Below are 12,537 nucleotides of genomic sequence, written 5' to 3'. Positions count from 1 at the left end.
ATGAAGGAAACGCATGTTTTTTGCCTGTACAGTAGAGGGCGCAGCTCAAACCTTTCAGCTGTGCTTGCCATTCTGGATCAAAGAAGAACAGGATACAGGAGAAGGTTATTTTTTTATTCATTTTGAGGAATATTGAATGTTTTCATGCAAGTGAGATGAGTAAATGCATGTTCACATTTAGTCTAGAACTAAGAACCACCATGTTCATACAGCCCACACAACATCTCTGCACTTTATTTCTCTCAACATGAAGACAGGAGAGCTGTCAGTCAATACATGTGAAAAAGTAACTTAGATATTTTACATTTCCTCTCTCAAGATCCATATAGGTACTAAAACATATTTAAATCAGTTCATGTGAGTACAGTGGTTCAATATTAATATTATAAAGCGACGAGAATATTTTTGGTGCGCCCAAAAATAAATAAATAAATAAATAAATAACGACTTACAAAGTGATGGCCGATTTCAAAACACTGCTTCATGAAGCATCGGAGCAAAGTGAATCAGTGTGTCGAATCGTGATTCGGATCTCATGTCAAACTGCCAACGGCTGAAATCACGTGACTTTGGCGCTACGAACAGCAGATTCGATACACTGATTCATTTATGATCCGATGCTTGCTGAAGCATTGTTTTGAAATCGGCCATCACTTTATAAGTCGTTATTTTGTTTTTTTGGCGTGCCAAAAATGTTCTCGTCGCTTTATAATATTAATATTGAACCACTGTACTCACATGAACCGATTTAAATATGTTTTTAGTACCTTTATGGATCTTGAGAGAGGAAATGTCTTTGGTCCCTATGAAGGCCTCACGGAGCCATCGGATTTCAACAAAAATATCTTAATTTTTGTTCCGAAGGTCTTACAGGTGTGGAACAGCATGAGGGTGAGTAATAAATGACAGAATTTAAATTTTTGGGTGAACTAACCCTTTAAAGCAAATATCTAATCAAACAATCTCAGGGCATATAAATGATCTGCTGAAGTTCAAACTGAGCATCAGAATGGGAAAGATGATTTAAGTGACTTTGAACGTGACATGGTATTTATTTATTGTATATTGGATTAAAATACAAAGTAATTAATCATATTTGTGAGTCAGAGATCATGCTACAAGCATACCGCCGTTTGAAGCATTTATTGTATTTATTGTTGTCATACAGCATACTGATTCACATGCCATTTTTTACAATAGCAGGAATTATACAGTATATACTGTAGTATGCAATGAGCAAAGTGTCAATGGGAACGCTCTGATGAAATCAGCTGAATTATTCTACCCAAAAAAGCAAAATGTTGCATCTAGCACCTCTTAGTGTTACTTAATTGTAATCACAAGAGGAATGAGAACAGCTTCCAGAAACATGAAAAACATAAATAGAAATAAATGCAGACACACTGTATTAAAGGTACAGCACTGTATTGAGATATGCACGTTATAAAATACAGACAATCGTTTATAATGCTTGAATGAAATAATTATTAAAAACATCTCTTCTTTTAGTCAATATGACTGTCCAAACATTGTCAATGCATTTATGATACAGGTTTAACAGCTAGCATGACTTCTCTCAGTGCATGCTTAAAAAGAAATCTGAATAAAATATAGGTTACAAAATACAAATACAACCAGCTTCCATTAAATTCTGCAGTACAGTCATTGCGCTTCTCCGCATTAAAGGCCACAAACAATAAAATCTGATTATGAAGTGACAAGGTCTGAGAACAGCTTTGCCTTTAAATGTTTCTATCAATCCGATCATCCCACAAACACAGGAATGACCTCTTTCAAAGATAGAAATGCCCACACACAAATCAATGTACATTCTCTCTGATCTTTATATATATTTAGTCTACTGTATTACAGATACTCTCGACCACTCGGTTGAACTCTTCCGGCTGGTCGGCGTAGACATGATGGGAAGCATCTTCAATCAGCTGTAGTGAGCAAAAAAAAAAGACACAGTGACATTTACACATTTTTGTTTTTCCAATCTCTACCATGAATTCAAAAAGTGCAAACGCTGTAATTTCTTACTCACCGTGACACTGGTGGGGCTTTTGCCTCTGATCTGAATGACTGTGTGTCCAGTAGAGCTGTCCACCCATGAGAGCGAGCCGTACAACATGCTGACAGGCGTCGACGGCGGCAGCAGGTTCACGCGCTGAACCATCGGCCTTTTGGCCCAGCCGAGAGACTCAGACATGGCTTTGAAACCCACCTCACCGCTGAGAGGAAAAGAGAATAAAATACACAATGGCTTATACATCTGTAAAGGAATGAATCTCTAGAAAGAGGCTTTTACAAAGTCTTGATTTTGTTTTTGGGCTTTACTAGAACAGGTTTTCATGCTTGAATGTTCAAAAACATTATTTTTCGACATTGTTGCAGCACCTCTTTTCCTAGTCTGTCAGTAACGTTCTGTTTAGTTCCTGTCTCTGAAGCCCCTCCTTCTGAAAAGCACAATGTGCTCTGATTGGTCGGCTGGATTTGATTGGTCATTGGCCCCTTACCATAACCACAAGTTTCAACACATGACTAACTAACTCAACCAGGCCCCGCTCCTTTATTTTGCATATGCCTTGGGTGGGAATTATTTAAATGAGGAATATTGTGATGGAAGAAAACTCAAGAATACAATGGAGGCGTTTCAGGGAGTTCAGAAACAGTGACTCTGATATAGAGAATCACTCCCGCTGGAAGGACTTTGTAACTTTGCAGACCTTTTTCACGCTCAAACAGCAACATTACACACTAAAAGGAAGTTGAACATGTAATAAAGCATAACAGGCCCTCTTTAATACGACTGTACCTTGGGCTCTGGGCGTTACAGTGGTAGATGTATTGTGTCATGGTGTCGTCCTCAAACAGATCCTCAAACTTCCTCTTGAAGTCAGGACGGAATCTGTTCACCAGCCCTGGACCTGCAGGTGAAGACGTGATGTGATCAGATGTTTTGGTGACCTTTTTAAGGAAGTGGAAATTAAGTGCTTTACTGTTTTCTTGAATAACAGATCGACTTGAATCAAAGCAACTTTCCTCTTCTCAAAAACCTAGTATGCGGCCTACCTAGACAGCATTTTAAGCACGGAGGCATAAGATACCTAGTTAAGGTCAAAGTCTCTAGGCTCAAAGGCTCTAGAGCAGAGCCGCAGTCATCATAGTGCTCACACTCACCCCACGGTCCAGCTGCTCTGATGACGGCCAGTGGGTTGAACAGGCTGAACACTGAAGCAAGAGCTTTCACCCAGCGAGGCGGTGAAACCCTTTTAAGCTGTGACCCTTGATCTCCTGACTCCTGTAACTGAGGCTGAGGTCGCTCAGGGAAACCCCACGCGTCCACCAGGATGAGGTGACTGACTCTAGAGGGCAAAAACACAACTGGTCTCAAGGTCGTGTAGATCGTTATATTAACATTTACCATGTTCCACAAAGTTTGACAACCAAAAAAAATGTTCAGGACTTCATTTTGAACAATATATTTATTTTTTCATATTTTGAAACCTACTAAATTAAATGCACAAAATACTTTGATTGCAAAGTGTGCTTTTGCAATATTTATATAAAATAATTGTCACAAGAGTGGATATTTTGTTATTCATTTATATGTTGTTTTATTGAGATATATATTATTATTTATTTACCTTTATGCATTTAACAGAGGAGTATAATCAATTTTTTTAATAGATTTTTTGTAAACTTTATTTTATTTACATTTTTATTTTTGTTTATATAATTTTTTTTTTTGTATTGGATTTTTTATTTATATTTTACTTTACATTTGCACTTGTGGCTTAAAGGGTTAGTTCACCCAAAAATGAAAATTCTGTCATTAATTACTCACCCTCATGTCGTTCCACACCCGTATGTTCATCTTCGGAACACAAATTAAGATATTTTTGATAAAATCCGATGGATAGATAATTAACACATTCCATTGCCCAGAAAGGTACTAAAGACATATTTAAAACATCATGTGACTACAGTGGTTCAACCTTAATGTTGTGAAGCGACGAGAATACTTTTTGTGCGCCAAAATAACGACTTTATTCAACAATATCTAGTGATGGGCGATTTCAAAACACTGCTTCATTAAGACTCGAAGCTTTACAAATTTTTTGTTTTGAATCAGTGTTTTGGAGTGCGAATCAAACTGCCAAAGTCACGCCCCCCAGTGGTGAACCATTGAAGTTTGATACACGCTCCGAACAACTGATTCAAAACAAAAGATTTGTAAAGCTTTGAAGCTTCATGAAGCAGTGTTTTGAAATCGCCCATCACTAAATATTATTGGATAAAGTCATTATTTTGGTGTACAAAAATGCTTTATAACCACTGTAGTCACATGAACTGTTTTAAATATGTTTTTAGTAGATTTCTGGGCACTGAAAGTGTTAATTATCTTGCTGTCAATGGAGGCCATCAGATTTTATCAAAAATATCTTAATTTGTGTTCCAAAGAAGAAGGTTTTACGGGTGTGGAACGACATGAAGGTGGGTAATTAATAATAGAAATTTCATTTTTGGGTTAACTAACTCTTTAAGTGTCTAAATAGCCCTTAAATTGACCTTTCAACATCAGTAATATAAGATTACTTAAGATTAATTAGGGTGAGGTCTAATTATTGGGGTGCTTCAGGGCTCAGTGCTTGGGCCCCTTCAATTCTCCATCTAAATGTCATCACTAGGATCTGCCATTCAGAAACTCTACCTCTCGTTCCAGCCACAGTTTGCAGTGTGTGTGCGTTCACTACTCCTAATGTGTGTGCATTAACTTGGATGGGTTAAAAGCATTTGGATAAAAGCATCTGCTAAATGATTAAACGTAAATGCATAACAAGAATAAATATTTTAAAGCAACTATAAAAAGATCAGTAACATTTTGCATTCAATATAATGATATGGGTTTAAAATTAAATCAGAGTGAGTAGATGACAGCTCTTATTGTAAACTATTACTATTATTGTGCTATAATTGACTACATAAGCTTTGTTAATACCTTTCAGGATATTGAATGGTATAGGACGTTGCTAGGTAACCACCCAGGCTGTGGCCCAATAGGATCATGCGTTCCAGGCCCAGTGATTGTCTCCATTGCTCTATTGAACTAACAAACTGCTCTTCGGCCAATGAGGAGTCAGATGGGAACGACGGGCGAGAGCTGCGCCCGAAACCCAGCAGGTCAAAGACGTAGACGGGTCGAGAATGACTCAAAGCGTCCAAGTTACGGATCCAGAGGCCGACACCCCCTCCGAACCCGTGGATCATCACTAGGGGCGTCTGAGCAGCTAGAAAGAGAAGGGGAGACAGTCAGACTTTTTTAAATGTGCTACATACAATTGCAAAGAAGAAGAAAAAGATTAGAAGATTAGAAACTATACCTTGGTCTTTATATTTGAGTGCTGTCTTATTGGTGACTTTAAGAGTCCATATTCTGTTTTGATTTGGCAAAGTCACAAATCTGGACCAAATGTTATTCTGGATACCTGGACATATGCATGGACATATTAAATTGAACAAAAACGTATCCTATATAAATTCTAAATACTAAAAGGGAACAGTGAGGATCTTACAGGCAAGAATTTTAGCCTCGGCACTTTTCAGTAAGGACATGGATGTTGGTCTCCAAGAGGGCCACCAGGACCAGTTTCCAGAGGTCGGCCTAAAAAGACAGATAAATATAAAGTCACTGAAGGGGTGAGAGTAATGGAAGGTCTATGAGACTGTCCATGTCACCCATCTGTGTACATACTGCGTTATGTCATCTGCCTTTATACAGAGTACAAGCCTGTCACCTGCTGGCAATAAACTGGGTATTAATAATTCTTACTGGGCATGATTCATTCGCAAGCACACACACACACACAAAAAAAAAACAAAAACTTATATTATATATATGCATGTTATTTTTTGTTTAGTACTGTCCTGAGTAAGATATTTTACATAAAAGATGTTTGCATTTAGTTCACAAGACAAAACAATAGCTGAATTTATTAAAATAACCCCATTCATAAGTATGTAAACATTGATTCTCAATACTGTGTGTGGTTACCTGATGATCCACGACTGTCTTTATGTTTTGTGATGGTTGTTCATGAGTCTCTTGTTTGTCCTGATCAGTTAAACTGAGCTCTGTTCTTCAGAAAAATCCTCCAGCTCCTGCAGATTCTTCAGTTTTCAAGCATTTTTGCATATTTGAACCCTTTCCAGCAGTGACTGAATGATTTTGAGATTTATCTTTTCACACTGAGGACAACTGAGGGACTCAAACTCAACTATTAAAAAAGGTTCAAACATTCACTGATGTTTCAGAAGGAAACACGATGCATTAAGAGCCGGGGGGTGAAAACTTTTGAACAGGATGAAGATGTCACAATTTTTCTTATTTTGTTGAAATATCATTGTTTTTCATTTAGTACTGCCCTTCAGAACCAACAGAAGATACTTGCATGTTTCCCGGCAGAAAAATTAAGTACAATTTACCTTGATATTTGAATTCAAAAGTTTTCACCCCCCGGCTCTTAATGCATCGTGTTTCCTTCTGAAACATCAGTGAATGTTTGAACCTTTTTTAATAGTTGAGTTTGAGTCCCTCAGTTGTCCTCAGTATGAAAACACAGATCTCAAAATCCTACAGTCGCTGCTGGAAAGGGTTCAAATATGCAAAAATGCTTGAAAACTGATGAATCTGCAGGAGCTGGAGGATTTTTCTGAAGAACAGAGCTCAGTTTAACTGCTCAGGACAAACAAGAGACTCATGAAGAACCATCACAAAACATAAAGACAGTCGTGGATCATCAGGTAACCACACACAGTATTGAGAATCAATGCTTCACATACTTATGAATGGTGTTATTTTAATAAATTCAGATATTGTTTTGTCTTGTGAACTAAAAATATCTTACTCAGGACAGTACTAAACAAAAAATAACATGCATTTTTTTTTTTTTATAATCCCTCTTATTTTATTAAAATAATTCTCATTTTCACAGATTCTGCAAGGGGTTCACATACTTTTTCATGCCACTATATATATATATATATATATATATATATATATATATATATATATATATATATATATATATATATATATGGTCTACTCTGCACTGTACATCATATGAATAAAAGGTCCGTTAACATTTAGATTTACATTTTCATCTTACATTTAAACATTAATACTCCCATAAGAAATAATAAAACTTTAAAAGTAAAGTATTTTAGGAGCATTACATGATTATAAATATTTTATTTTATGTTCTATACATCATATGAATAAAATGTGTCATTTAAATGTAATTATTTATATTTAAAAATAATACTCCTATGAGCAAATAAGACAGAAGAGTTAAGATGTGAATTATGTTAGGAGCATCACTTTATTATTAAATATTTATTTATTTACAATCTGCATTGTAGGCTACACCATGAATAAAATTCGTCACAGATAACATTTACATTTTAAGTCTTAATCTTAAAAATGAATATGCCTGTGATATAATAAGGCAGAAAAGTAAAGCTGTAAATTATTCTATATTGTTACTTGGTTAAAAAACGAGCCACAACTGCTGTGATGTAACAGCTCAGCATGACATTGCACAACGATATGAAATCATCCAAGACAAGTCATAACAGACCATGTATGAATTATTCTAGAACTTCATTTCAAATATTCACGACAAGGATCCTGAAATAGTCAAATGTTGAACATACAGTGTTACATAATAGAAGGAAAGTTCATGTTATATGAGCGACTGGCATAAGTGTGTAATATCAATTGTTTTTAAAATATTACAGTACTCACTCTGTGTCAGTCTCGTCTTGCATTGCGGCGTTTGCAGGAGACATTATGAAGCATAATATAAGAAAAAGCCACGACCTCAGACTGTCAGATTTTAGATTTGGATGTCCGCTACCGGGATCTTTCACACACGGTCACTTTAAAGGCCCGTGTTTGTGTTTTGTAACGCCGACGTCAGCGGATTTAAAGGAGCCGCGTCACAGAAATAAAATAAGTGGGTGAAATGGCATGAAACCATAGACTGTAAAAAAAGATGAAACGCACTATTGTCTTAATTCGTGAACATATTTATATTGGAAATGTTAATGTTTCAAAACATCACTGTAGTAATAAGGAATAATCTCTCTGATCTATTTCTTGAAGCAAGATAGTCTTATTTTGTATCAATAACTGGATAATTATCTTTTTATCTCACACTTAATATTACATAATTCATCCGTTTCACAATTGTCTATGGTTATTCTGATTGAATTTTTGGAAAATTATACTGATAGAAAATTGGATTGTGTCTTTTTTAGACATATATTTTGCAGTCTATTGTATAGCTAATCATTTGGCTAAATTTTATCATGCTTTATATTCAAAAATTAATATTTCTATTTAAAATATATTATATATATATTATATATATGGGTATCAAATCATATGTCAAATAAGTTATAAATGTCTAAAAAATATAACACATTTAATGTTAAAGGAATGGGTTTTAACGTCATTATTTTCTTTATTCTACAGCAATGTTAATAATACATTGTTGTTAATTAATATGATCATGTAATTTATTCATACATTCATTCAACTTTTATTTACAGAATCAAGGCCCATTAGAAAAGAAAGAAACATACAACATACAAACAAATTTATAAATAAAAATAAATAAATTTAATAAATGAATACATCAGATTTCTCATTAAAGCCATAAAAGTTCTTACTCTTGACATACAAAACAAATTACTTGCACTGCTCCACCTCTGTTTTTTTTAAAGAGAATTCTCATAAAATCATTGTAAGCAGTCTGAAGCTTACATAAGCTCACTTTTTTAAACTTGACCCATTAAGGGGCAGTGTAAAAATAGGTACAAAATGTTCTAAAAAGGTTTATCTTAATCTGATCTGAACACATATCAAATTTTCTTACCAACATATTGGCTTGGGCATGCTCTGACTCTACATATCCCCATTTCATCATTAATGATGTGTCCCAAATATTTTATTTTAGTTCATATATCTAGTACTTGCCCTGCCAGATAAAAATCAGGAAAATTAAGATCCATATTTGTTCTACATATCATGACAGCACTCTTTTTTTGTATTATATTGCACATCATATTTGATCCCACAATAAGAATATATATTTAACAACTGTTGAAAACCTAATATGTAGGCTTCTTATTACTTTCTCTGTTTCATGTCTTTGAAACACGTGCATCGGAACTAAAATTCACCTGCAGTTCCAGTAGGGAAGGTTTAGTGGACGCACTTCTGTCTCTCTGCTTACACGTCATTCATTTCCTTGCTGCTTGATTTCTAGGATTCCTGTGCACATTTCGAGCAGAAATCATGTCTAACTCGGTGTTTTCTGTCTTATCGCGTTTTGTGGAGGAGTACAGGAGCAGCACACCGAATAAGCTGAAGATGATCGACGCTTATCTGCTGTATATTTTACTGACAGGAGTGTTTCAGTTCCTGTACTGTGTGCTGGTGGGAACGTTTCCCTTCAACAGCTTCTTATCTGGATTCATTGCGTGTGTGGGATCCTTCATACTGGCTGGTATTTACATTTAATCATATATAACTAGAATCTAAAATTATTATTCATGTATGCATGTCAAATTTATGTATTTATAATGTATGTTTATATAATGCTAATTAAGGTTTTTTTTTTGCACCAAATGCAAACGGTCATGTAAAACTTTATTATTTAACTTTATCTTTATGATTTCAGTATATCATTTATACGCACATACATACACTGGAATAAGTCTCTAATGCTCACCAAGGCTGCAATTATTCATCATTATTCATGCATTTATTGATCAAAGATACAGTAAAAATTGTGAATACAAATTTTTAATACATTTTAAAATGTTATTTTATATATATATATATCTTCAATTAAAAATAATAGCATTTTTTTTTAAAAAGGTGCATGCATTGTTTATTTATTTAATGTGATTATTTAAAGAACATTATATCTGCATTTACACAATGAGATAAACAAATATTAATTAGTAAATTAATAAAAATTAAAACATCCCATGTTTTTTTTTTTTAATCCTTGACCACTTAACCACTTACACCAAACAATGTCCATATATCCACTTGGGTAAAGTTGGTTTTATATTTGCACATTCGAACATCCGTATTCAATAGCCTTGTTAATCACACTACATTGGACATTCAGTGGACATTCACAAGTAAATATGCCATTAAAACAATATTTGCCTATTTTGATCGACTGGGAAAAATGTTGTAAGTTGACAATCATTGGTTGTCAGTATGTCGTTGCTTAAAATTCGCAAACATTAATTTATTGCACATTTATTGGAAAGTCTGAATTTATCAGAAGTCCGAATGTGCGAATATAAAACCAACTTTACCCAAGTCATATATCCAGGTCTTGTGTTTCCTGTAGTTGTAGAGTAATAATGAACAAGTTGAACATTAGTGTCTTTATGTTCTTGTGTCTTCAGTCTGTCTTCGTATCCAGATCAACCCTCAGAACAAAGGAGATTTCCTGACGGTCTCTCCTGAGAGAGCGTTTGCTGACTTCCTCTTTGCTCACACTGTTCTGCATCTAGTGGTTGTCAATTTTGTTGGCTGAATGAGAGAGTCTTACAGCAGGTGCGTCTACAGCAGAAGATTGTGTGCCAATTTCTCTAAAAACCTTCTAGCTGACCGATAATAAACTCTCTGTTGCCTAATATAGAAAAGTGACCTGATAAAGCAGTACATGCTTCCTTTTTTTGTGTCTTGCATTTATTTTTGTGCTATGAAATATGTAGTTGCACAGAAGTGCTTTAACATTCATTGCTTTATTCCATCTTTCATTTCATGTTACAATATTTTGTGTTCATGTTTGTTTGATGATCAATCATTTATTTATTTATAAAGCACTTAAAAAAAAAACAAAAAAACAAAAAACATAAAAGCATACCAAAGTGCTGTAAAAAAGGGGCCACAACTGAGAATGCTCGATCTCCTCTAACCTTAAACGTGTACGTAGAACCTTAGGCACAATCTGCGAGTTGTGGAGGACTGTACTCTGGGGCCAAACCATGAATGGTTTCAAAAAACGAATAACAGAATTTTGAAGACAATTCATTGTTTAACTGGTAGCCTGTGTAGAGAGGCCAAACTTGGAGTTAAATGGTCTCTCTCCTTAGTATATGTCAGCAGTCTGGCTGCAGCATTTTAAACCAGTTGTTAACCTCGGCAGGGACGACTGACAAACCCCAGCATATAACGCATTACAGTAATCCAAGCGTGAAAAAAAAAAAAAGCATTTGTGAAGATGATTCTTTGATAAAAATGACTTCAATTTTGCAATCGTCCTCAATTGAAACTATTTTTTAGTACTTTGTTAAAATTTCGATCGAATTTGAGCTCAGAATTGTTAATGGCATTACTTTTTACACAGGATAAAACTGTCCCAGATTCGTTTTTTTGATGTAAACAATCTTCTTCGCCCCCCAAAAAAGTACAATTTCAGTCTTTTTATCATTTAACATTAAAAAATTTGAGTTCATCCAACATTTCACATCCTTAAGGCAATTCAGCTGCATTATTTCCTGCTTTGAAAGGCAGCTACAACTGTGTGTCATCAGCATAACTATGATATGAAATGCCAAATTTATTAAATATAGAGTCCAGTGGAATTATGTATAGAGAAAAAAACAACGGCCCTAAAATAGAGCCCTGAGGTACCCCGTAACTTACAGGGCAGTAGAAGAACAATTATTCCCAATCTTTACTGTGAAAGTCCTATCCTCTAGGTAAGGATGAAACCAACGTGTAAAGCTATCCCACTTATCCCAACACACCACTGAAGGGGCTCTAACAAAATGGCTTTTAAGGCTTTCAGTTACCATACGTTATTTAGAGAAATGGAAAGTCATTATGCAATTTCCAATAACCCTTTTTTAAATGGCTGCAAAAGACCGATATGTTTGCATGACTGTCAATATTGCAGAAATATTGTCTTTTACCATAATCTTAAAATCATGATAGGATTAATTACTGGAGCATTAGGCAAATTTTTTTTTATTTTTATTTTCTCAAGATTGCAACCACCTGTAATGAATTATTTGTTTTCCACAGATATGAAGACCAAATGCTGTAGAACAACTACAAACAGTCTGTGGATCTCTCAATGTTAATATATGTTTTGACAGAATTGTCATTTATGATCAGTTCTTGTCTTGTCCCTTAATTTTTCTACTTTTGTAAAACTTTCTGAAAGTTATTGAAAGAAAATAAATGCCTATAAATCAATCGAATGATCCTGTGGTGTTTTATTCCATGTGACGTAGATAGTTAATCACATCTGAAGTAACGGTTATCTTTGTATATAAAAAATATATTAAAATGAAAACATCGAACAATTGCCTATTTTCTATTTTTTTTATTTTGAGTGTAAATGAAACCAAATGATAGATTATGGTTAATCTATATTTTAGCATTGCACTGAACACAATTCCAATGTGGAGTGCAAATGGTTAAACTCCCAC

General features: G+C 34.7%; 2 protein-coding genes across 3 annotated transcripts; one reads left to right on the top strand and one right to left on the bottom strand.

The window, feature by feature from the left end:
- Nucleotides 1–1,120: 1,120 nt before the first annotated feature.
- abhd4 (abhydrolase domain containing 4, N-acyl phospholipase B) lies at nucleotides 1,121–7,970 on the bottom strand. 2 transcript variants are annotated; one of them, XM_067363470.1, is made up of 9 exons: nucleotides 7,811–7,938; nucleotides 5,759–5,801; nucleotides 5,580–5,668; nucleotides 5,388–5,492; nucleotides 5,006–5,294; nucleotides 3,184–3,368; nucleotides 2,819–2,930; nucleotides 2,048–2,234; nucleotides 1,121–1,943 (listed from the first exon to the last, which is right to left on the bottom strand). In XM_067363470.1, the coding sequence occupies exons 3-9, from the start codon at nucleotides 5,617–5,619 to the stop codon at nucleotides 1,854–1,856; spliced, it is 1,008 nt and encodes a 335-aa protein (XP_067219571.1). In that variant the 5' UTR covers nucleotides 5,620–5,668; nucleotides 5,759–5,801; nucleotides 7,811–7,938; the 3' UTR covers nucleotides 1,121–1,853. The 2 variants fall into 2 exon arrangements, with proteins under 2 accessions (XP_067219571.1, XP_067219570.1); XM_067363469.1 differs by lacking the exon at nucleotides 5,759–5,801 and having other exon boundaries at nucleotides 7,811–7,970.
- Nucleotides 7,971–9,270: 1,300 nt separating this feature from the next.
- On the top strand, nucleotides 9,271–12,297 carry dad1 (defender against cell death 1). Its single transcript, XM_067363472.1, has 3 exons — nucleotides 9,271–9,578; nucleotides 10,501–10,651; nucleotides 12,128–12,297. The coding sequence occupies exons 1-2, from the start codon at nucleotides 9,368–9,370 to the stop codon at nucleotides 10,629–10,631; spliced, it is 342 nt and encodes a 113-aa protein (XP_067219573.1). The 5' UTR covers nucleotides 9,271–9,367; the 3' UTR covers nucleotides 10,632–10,651; nucleotides 12,128–12,297.
- The last annotated feature ends 240 nt before the right edge of the window (nucleotides 12,298–12,537 follow it).

This window comes from Chanodichthys erythropterus, chromosome 16, assembly GCF_024489055.1.
Source record: "Chanodichthys erythropterus isolate Z2021 chromosome 16, ASM2448905v1, whole genome shotgun sequence".
Taxonomy (NCBI): domain Eukaryota; kingdom Metazoa; phylum Chordata; class Actinopteri; order Cypriniformes; family Xenocyprididae; genus Chanodichthys; species Chanodichthys erythropterus.
The sequence above is the reverse complement of the archived record's forward strand: the minus strand, read 5'-3'. Positions and strand labels throughout refer to the sequence as shown.